Consider the following 9705-nt stretch of genomic DNA (forward strand, 5'->3'; position numbering starts at 1 on the left):
GATGTTTTTATCTTCACAAGAATTGGAGCTATGAAGATAAACTTTATGAGCGCAAGAAACACTTTCATTCCCAAAATACAAGTGCATTATAATGCACTCACATCATAGGGGCTTCACTTAGTGAACCTAGGTTATATCACGTGCATTCATGGAATACTAAAGAATCCCCCTATTTTAAAAAAAATATTGCCCTAAACTCCTGTTAGACTTGTGTGAATAACATTTGTTGTCATTGATGTCAAACCAGTCATCTGGTTTTGGATTGGATAGTGTTTGAGGCCCGAATACTAGTTTGGATATTATGGACATTATAGATGTATGCATGGATGGTAATGCAGTTTGTATGTATGTGTAGTTCAGATGCTATGGTAATATAGTTTGTATGTATGTGCAATTCAGATGTTGTGGTTATGGTAAGAAGTTATTATGCAACATGGACAACCCTAGATGATTTCATTGAGTTCTCATTGATCCCGACATCCCGGTGTTAGGAGTTCTTATTGATCCCAGTATTAGTTATGTGTCCCAATGTTAATAGCCTTGGTAATTTCTAGATGTATCTCTTTGAGCTTTGTGTTGCAGTTTCCTTGGTTCCCGTGGAGAGTACTTTTAGGAGATATTGGGATTGATCTTGTGATAATGGGTCAGTATTATTGGGTTTGGATGACCTTGCTCCTTTCTGGTAATCTGTGTATATGCATTGGTAATAGGAGTATGCGAAGGAAGCATGTAGATGTCTTGTGGAGGCCAACATGAGCATATTGGTAATGTGTTGGGCTTGACTGACACACTATTTTGTATTTATACCCTCCGGTATATATACATATACATATGTAGTGGTATGACATATTGAACAAGTGAGTGTATGAGTGAAGATGAGTGATGTGTGAAAGATAGTTAGCAATGAAGATAACAGAGTATGTGAAGTGTGAGTTGCAGACATCAAAGGCAATCGGTGTCACAGTAGTGCAGTAGTCCTTTATCGGACATGCTGCAAGATAGTTGTACAAAGATCTTTAACCAGATCTACTATAGAGTTTGAGATTTGTAATCTGTGCTTAAACTTGGAATTGATCCTGGATGCATTTGGAGATGCAAGCTTTTTCAGTTCAAGCTTTCCAGTTGCAGTGAGCATTCTGGCAGTTAGCCATTTTTTGTATATTTGTAGTGAGTAGTCCGATAGTGAGCCATTTTGTAATCTAACAGTGAGCCACCCCTTTGTAAACTCAACTATAACTAGTTATATTTTCCTGAGAGTTAACACTCTCTGTGGTTTTTCCCATTCGGTTTTTTCACATATAAAATCTTGTGTTTATCTTATGGTTGTGTTCTTCATGTCTATTCTACATTAACCACTTTATATCAGTCAAGTGTGTTTGATAATAGTTATAATTAGTGAAAAGTTTGTTGTTTTTAAATTCGTGGGAATATTGATTCACACCCCCCTCTCAGTATTCTGGTACTTTCAATGTGATCAACAACTCCTTTTTGTCACCACCGCCCAATACACAACCTGAATTAAACCCCCTATTTTCACCAGATATTATATTTTTTAATACCCTAAATTAAAAACCCTTTATTTTCACTAGATAGACAATATATTGTTTTAGATTTTTGAGATATTAAATCCCCCAATATGAATGCACACGATATAATATTGCCTAGCCAGTGAAGCCCCTGTGACTCTCATTATGTCATGCTTTAGTAAATTCCAAACCTTAGGTTTAGGTTTGCCTTGGGCATCCAACCCAAAAGACACAATGTCAAGCTTGTGATCTAACAAGTTTGCACATCTTCCAATGCAAAGTTAAAAAATACCACAATAACGTTCTCTTTGAGATTTCTAACCATGTAATTTTTCTCAACATTTTGAGTATGTTAAGGTTTTCATCTTTTTTTTCTTTTGTTAGTGTATGCATTTTTTTGTAAAATACCAATGAGTGGTATTTTTTACTTCATTTTTAGCCATTCAAAAAAATTTCAAATAAATTACATTTTTAGAAACTATACTATATTCTAAATACAATAAAAAGATTAGTTTTCATAAAAAATTGGTCTATGTACATAGCTTTTGGTTTTTCAGGACATGTCCGCTTTGAAAATTAGTAAAAATATCAAGAATAAACTACATGGTGTTAGCTAAATTCTAATTGAAGTGATTTTTAAAATAATTTAAAAATTTAAAAGTTTAGGTGGCCCACTTGTGACGCTATGTTATGATTTTTGATAAAAATAGTACCACTTTGCATGCCCACCCCCTTTGAACCTATTAATCTCCACTATTTTATTTTTAATTAGTAGTTTAGAAAATAGATTTGGAGCACTACGATTCTTTTTCTTGTTGCACCTTCAAATTTTGAGTGTTACTATCTTCAATTTCTCATCCAAGATCAATATTTTTTGATTTCAGAAGAAACATGACCACTTAAGACCCCCTTTCAATCCCCATTTCCATGCACTTACCCATAAATACTTATAATTTTATTTTCAAAATGAAAAAAATTAGCAATTTAAATATATCCCTTAAGTTCAAATATATGCATAAATACACTCTTTTGTAATAAATTTTTTATTTCACCACCTCTTAATTTTTCTGCCATAGCCATAAAAAAATAATATTATAAAAAAATCAATTAATGATTGAATTTAATAAAAAATTATAAAAGTCACTTTAAATAGAGGAGGTATGCTAACATTAAAAAAACCATGAAAAATGAGAACTCAAAATTAGATAAACAAGATTAAATTTCCTCAAATTTGAAACGTACAAGATCTTTTTCTTTTTTTTTCAAATATCATCTAAATTTGGGAAGCTATCCAAATAAAAAACAATCCTACCTTCAATCCTTTCCTTGTAATAGAACTTCTCTTCTTTTAAAAAACTGTAAGGACTTTTTTCCTCTATGCCTTTTTCATTTCCATTTTTTAAAATCCCCTTCTCAAATATATTGTCTATTTTCTTACTTTTCATAAAATATATTTTGTCAATAATTTAAAATGCTTATTTCGTTTCCCCCTTTCCAAAGGCAATGGAGTAATTTAATTAATTCATTTGTGAAGAATTTAAATATTTTAATTAAATTTTTAAAATAATGAAATATTTTCTATTACAATTAAACTAATTATAATAATTTAAAATTTTTTATAATAGATTTAATTTAACATTTTTTTTCTTAATTTTTTCAATTCTCATTATACTAGTTATCATCAATACAAATATTTAACTTTCAAAATTATATTGTACACGAGTGAAAAAATAAACAACAATAATTACAATCATGTATTGTGGGTTTTTCCACAATATGCAAATTCTTGAATTGCCATTAATTCAAATTATAAATCATAAGAAAAAAATAGGGATCATTTTGCAATAAAATTGAGTGGGATAGTGACTACAATATATATTAATTCAAAGTGGCATTTTTGATATAACCACTATTGAAGAAATAACTTAGACCTACATATTTAGGTAGGAAAATAACCCTATACTTGCACACCTAATTCATATGTCAAGTATATCTCCTTCACACATATATATATTAAATAAATACATAATCACCCAATGGAGTGTAACGTCATATAAATTATATGATTATCCTATCCAAATAACTCAATGCCACTATACATCATCTAGACAATACAAAATATTGAGATCATAAAATAATCACATCTATAAACTAAATATCTATGAACATAACATATGCTTTGCAAAATATACAACATAGTTCATATGCCAATCATGATATTTGTGCATAAGGCTCTCACATCTTTAATGCAAACAACTAACACATAATAACAAACATCAAATCCTCACAAGGAACTTACCACACTATCACACACACACATCTCAATGCACAAGCAATGACTGTTAAAGAAAATAGTGAAGTGGAAACATTGATAAGCATTTAAACCAACATATCCAAGCATGATGTATGCATCCCATGATACATAGCCAAAAACATAATTTCAATGATACACAACTCAAAACAACGAACTTAAGGGCATTACATCCTCTCTTTGATTTTATCTAATAGCTATTTTGAGATTTTCAATAATTATCCAATGGATTTGATAGTAATCCTAAGGTTGATATAAATGAGCAATGTAACTGTCACCCCCCACATATTAAAAATTAGCAAGGAGACAAGGGGTGAGACAAAGGAAAATAGAAGGAAAAAATAAAGTGATTTATTTATATAATCACCACTATCTTCAAAGCTGTGTATTTCAACAATTATGCAATGAGTTTGATAGTAATCCCAAGGTTGACATAGGTGAGCAATGTGTGTGTCACTCCTCACATATTAAATATTAGTAAGGAGACAAGGGGCGAGATAAAGGAAAACACTAGGCAAAGATGAAGTGATTTATTTATATAATCACCACTATCTTGGGAGCTAAGTATTGCAACAATTATGCGATGGGTTTGATAGTAATCTTAAGGTTGGCATAGGTGAGCAAAGTAAGTGTCATCCCCCACATATTAAAAACTAGCAAGGAGACGAGAGGTGAAACAAAGGAAAACACTAGGCAAAGATGAAGTGATTTATTTACATAACCACCAATGCACTGAAAGTTACGTATTGGACAAGGAGCGAGCATGTGCCTCTTTACAAACCCTAAATGACAATTATCTACGTCCTGACTTATCTTAGTAATAATACAACACCATTTAAAATATTTATAAATTATATAAAACTATCTTTTTTATCAAAATAAAAAATAAATATTATAAACAATTTTGATATTTATTTCTATCAATTGTAATTGGATCCGAGTCCATGTTGAATGGTTCTTAATGAGTTCACTGGGAAATAAGTCTTGTTGAGTGTAATGCTCTAACACCATAAGGGATGACATGATCATGCCCTCGACAATAATTAAAATGACTTTATAGATAAAGATCCTTCCATTAAAAAATTGAATTAAGAAAATTAAAAAAAACCAATAACTAGAAGATAACAATAATTTTATAGAAAGCAAAACGTTTCCAAAATAGGTAATGAACTATTTTCTTTTAACATTTTCTGAAAAAAACAACATAAATTTCCAAAAACAAACATCACTAAGCTTGACAAACGGAAGAGAATCCAAGTTTGTGATTAACAGACAAACCCCGGAAAATGTTGAACTGTGCATAAAATTACAAAGGAGGGAAAAAAAGAAAGAAAGGAAGGTACTGGATTTTTTAAAACATCCAAATCGAGAATCCATGGTGATTTGAATGAACCTCAAACTAGATTTTGTAATATCAGAGCTATAATTGGTGGTGGTATTGAACATGATTTGATTTTCCAAATAGAGAAATCAAGCTACTGGTTTTTGGCAACTCATGTTTAATCTACTTTACAAAACATGCAGAAACTTATTCTCCTTACCCTAATCTCATTCCTTCATTGGTTATGGCACACATTTGTTTTACTACAATTCCATTGTTTTGATTTTGATTTTGATTTGAGTGCGACAAGAAAGAGGTTAGATACATATGAAAATCATGGTGTTAAGTCTGATAGAAAGATTATCATCACATGTATCCTACAATGTCATCTCTTGCCTATCTGAATCTCAATGTCAGAGCACTCTGTAAAGAGAGTTGCTTGAAGAATGCAACACATTTTCTGCTGACCACACTCAATACACATGTTTACTCTGCTCCATATATTCATCTATTGCAGATCTTCATTGCTAAGAAATTCTTTTCAGAGGGTAAACAAATCCATTCCTACATTACTGAGAGGGGATTCACATTCACCATCGACACATTTTTACAAAATAGACTTCTTAACATGTATGACAAATGTGGAAGTTTGGCTGATACTTCCAAAGTTTTCGACCACATGATTGAACCAGACGTCTTCTCATGGAATATGATAATTGCAGCTCACAAAAGCCATGGGTTTCTTCAAGAGGCATTGGCATTGTTTAACCAAATGCAACGAACAGGTATCCAACTCAACGAATTTACCTTTTCAACTGTTCTCCCTGTATGTGCCAATGAAGATTCTATAAGACACAGTTTGCAGATTCATGGAAAAGTTATTAGATGTGGATTCCAATCCAATGTTGTCGTGATGAATACGCTAATAGATATATATGCAAAATTTGGAAATATGCACAAGGCAGGCCAACTGTTTGATAAAATGCCTAAGCGAGACGTGGTCTCATGGGCTGCAGTCCTTGCTGGATATAAACGAAATGGATTTATTGAAAAATCCTTGGAGGTTTTTAAACTAATGCAGTTGGCAGGCTTAACACCCAACTCGGCAACCTTTGCTAGCATGCTCCCAGTGTGTGCCAAATTGGGAGCCTTGGAACAGGGTATCGATATCCATAGAAAAATAATTGAAAATGGATTGATGTCAGATGTTGCTGTTATGACCTCCCTGATAGACCTGTATGCCAAATGTGGTCGGATAGCTAAGGCGCGTCAGTTGTTTGACAACATGCATAATGCAGACGTCGTCTCATGGAATGCTATGATTACAGGATATTCACAAAATGGTGTTCCTGACGAGGCTTTAAAGCTTTTAAAAGAAATGCCTCAATCAAATGTAGTGTCTTGGACTGCAATCATATCTGGATATGCACAAAATGGGCTTTCTGAAAAAGCCTTGGAGATTTTTAAGCAAATGCAATTTTTAAGTGTAAATCCAAAATCTACAACTTTCGTCAGTGCCCTAACTGCCTGCGGAAAAATAGGAAGTGTAGAGCAGGGTATGGAAATCCATCAAAAAATAATTGAGCGGGGGATTTTGTGGGATGTTGTAGTTATGACTGCCTTGATAGACATGTATGCCAAATGTGGAAGACTACAGAAGGCACATGAACTGTTTGACAAAATGCCTCAACGAGATGTGGCCTCATGGACTGCAGTCATCTCTGGATATGCACAAGATGGGCTTCCTAGCAAAGCCTTAGAGATTTTTAAACAAATGCAATTGGCAGGTGTAAAGCCAGACTCATTAATCTTTGTCAGCGTCCTCCCAGCTTGTGCTAAAGTTGGAGCTTTGGAGTGGGGTATGGAAATCCATGAAAGAATTATTGAAAGCTTATTTTTGTGTGATGTGGTTGTGACTGCCCTAATAGACATGTATGCAAAATGTGGTAGCATACAGAAGGCACGCGAGTTGTTTGATAACATGCATCGTCCAGATTTGGCTTCATGGAATGCAATGATTGCAGGATATGCGATGCATGGATATATCAAAGATGCCCTAAGACTCTTTGAACTAATGAGACACTTTCAAACTAAGCCAGACCGTGTAAGCTTACTTCATGTTTTATTTGCATGCAGCCATGCAGGTTTAGTAGATGAGGGCTGTAGATACTTGAATAGCATGAGTGACTCTTATCGCATTATGCCTACAATAGATCACTACATATGCTTGGTTGACCTTCTTGGCCGTGCTGGTCATCTGGAGGAATCTCTAAACTTTGTTATCAAAATGCCAGTGAAACCTGATATGGTTGTGTGGATGTGTTTACTTAGTGCTTGTAGATCACACAAGGATGTAGGTCTAGGAGGATTTGTTGGAAAACACCTCTTCGATTTGGATCCTCAAAATGCTGCACCTTGTGTTCTTCTTTCAAATCTTTATGCAGAATTAGGCAGATGGGGTGATGTTCAAAAGGTGAGAAGATTGATGAAAAATAAAGGCATTAAAAAGACACCTGGGTTTAGTTGGATTTAAGTACATAAACTGGTGCATGCTTATTGTGTAGGAGACAACAAAGAGAGATATGGAATGTCGGAAAAATTCTGTAGGGAGATGAAGGCAGCTGTATGTATCCCAGACACAAGACCTGTTTTGAATGATGCAGAGAAGGAGAAGGAATCAATCCTTTACGACAGTGTAATCTGGGTTGTTAAACTTTTCCCTGGGACAGCCATTACAGTTGTGAGAACTGTTTGTGGTGACTGCCCAACTGCAACCAAATTTATTCTGTTAAATTTTGTTGCAATAGAAATAGTTCCGAGAGATGCATACGGTTCCAAGCATTTCAAAACAGGCAATGTTCTTGTGGAGGCTGTTAGTGATCTTAAGTGAAGAAAGCCACAATACAGGTTGCACTATAACAAGTTGTGTGGTATCTAGTAAGAAGGTTCTCTCTATGATGTTTTTTTTTTTTGTTTTAATTTTTCAGTTTGAGAAAATATTGTTTCCGAGATCTAAACCATACTTTGAGTTGATTAACGATAAATACATTTTAGTATACATCAGTTTATCTAAAGTTATGTTGTATAAGGACATGGAGAGTAACGACATGGAACTTTTTTTCAGGAAGCTGGCAAATCTCTGGTACTGAAAAGACAGAGAAACAGAAGAATGAAAAATTTGAAAGGAGAGTAATGCTTGAAGGAAATGGAATTCTGCCTTGCCAAGGAGAGGAATGCTTGAAGGAAATGGAATTCTGCCTTGCCAGCATGAAATGGGAGAGGTCTTACAATCAAGCCATTGCTTGTGTAGGATGATGAAAGCATCTCTTCATCACTATTTAATCCTTCATGTGCTGATTAATTCCATCATCTTCTACCTATGTCAAGTCTTCCACTGAGGCCTAGATTACATGTCCCAAATTGTATGTGCAAATTTACTTTTGTGCAGGTGGATTTTGAGCTCTACATGATAATGGAATATCAAGCACATCTTGCTTTCAATTAGAACCATTCCCCTGGCAGGTTAACTGCTAAACACTGTTATTTAAATGTGGTTAATGGAATTCCTAATGGAAGTGAAAAATCACAACCCTTGGGTAGGTTAACTATTGAATGCTATTGTTTGAATCTGGTTACTAGAATTCCTGAGTGGAGAGAACTGAGAAAACCATGATGGTTTTTGTCGCGTTCAAAGACAATTTTTTTGTATGAGGGTTAACCATCCGATGATCAATTTTTTCAACATGTTTTTCTGGCCGACAGTGAAGAATTAATGGCATCCATTTCACCAAATGATCAATTCGATTCTAACCTCAATCCTCATTTATTGCATCTCCAAAAATTTGAAACCTAATAAATAAAATACATTGTATTTGATTGATTTATCACACCTGATGAAGTCACCTTCAACACCTGTATCACATTGTTAAATAGATAAAGGTAGGCTATTTCAAAGGGCTGCGTCTATTCTGGCTCCAAAATGGGCAAATTTGTCAGACTAACAGTGACATGTTATGCAATCTCAGCCATCCAATCGAAAATCAATGGTTAAAAGGTTGGGACTAACATCACATGTTAGTCGTGCCGTACGCCATTTTGGAGCCAGAATAGACACATCCATTTCAAAGAGCGCAAGCTCTTTTATATAAAGCAATAAGAACAGTAGACAAAATCATATAAAATTATGAAAAACAAGAAGTCAAGACAAACAATTAAAATTAATTGAGACCAATTTATAAGCAAACAATAGAAACAATAAATGCAACAAACAAACAAAACAACAAAACTTAATCCTAAGGTGAAGAAAGATCATTGAGGGAGTCCACAATGTTCCACTTCTCTCTTAGAAATTCCAAATGATCCTCCACCATCTTCATATCTCGATCTCTTGAAGATTTTTATTTCTCGCTCATTAGACTTCTTGTTCTTGTACTATGTCCAGCATCATGAAAATTGACTTTCCTTGTAAATATATTTTCATAGAGCATGGTGATATTTGCAACTAGGTTTCTTATTGTAGTGTTGCTAATATGAATGACCTTATTTAA

At 33.9% G+C, this 9705-nt stretch overlaps 1 protein-coding gene across 2 annotated transcripts; it reads left to right on the forward strand.

Moving 5' to 3' along the window:
• Nucleotides 1-5095: 5095 nt before the first annotated feature.
• Nucleotides 5096-8904, forward strand: LOC131043952 (pentatricopeptide repeat-containing protein At2g13600-like). Of its 2 annotated transcripts, none has more exons than XM_057977212.2 (2): nucleotides 5096-8103; nucleotides 8283-8904. In XM_057977212.2, the coding sequence occupies exon 1, from the start codon at nucleotides 5529-5531 to the stop codon at nucleotides 7689-7691; it is 2163 nt and encodes a 720-aa protein (XP_057833195.2). In that variant the 5' UTR covers nucleotides 5096-5528; the 3' UTR covers nucleotides 7692-8103; nucleotides 8283-8904. The 2 variants fall into 2 exon arrangements, with proteins under 2 accessions (XP_057833195.2, XP_057833194.2); XM_057977211.2 differs by having other exon boundaries at nucleotides 5096-8095.
• Nucleotides 8905-9705: the final 801 nt, after the last annotated feature.

Source organism: Cryptomeria japonica, chromosome 5 (genome assembly GCF_030272615.1).
Source record: "Cryptomeria japonica chromosome 5, Sugi_1.0, whole genome shotgun sequence".
NCBI lineage: Eukaryota > Viridiplantae > Streptophyta > Pinopsida > Cupressales > Cupressaceae > Cryptomeria > Cryptomeria japonica.

Excerpts from the sequence above, each read along its gene's own strand:
- LOC131043952 (XM_057977212.2), top strand. The coding sequence starts at position 5,529 with ATGTATCCTACAATGTCATCTCTTGCCTATCTGAATCTCAATGTCAGA.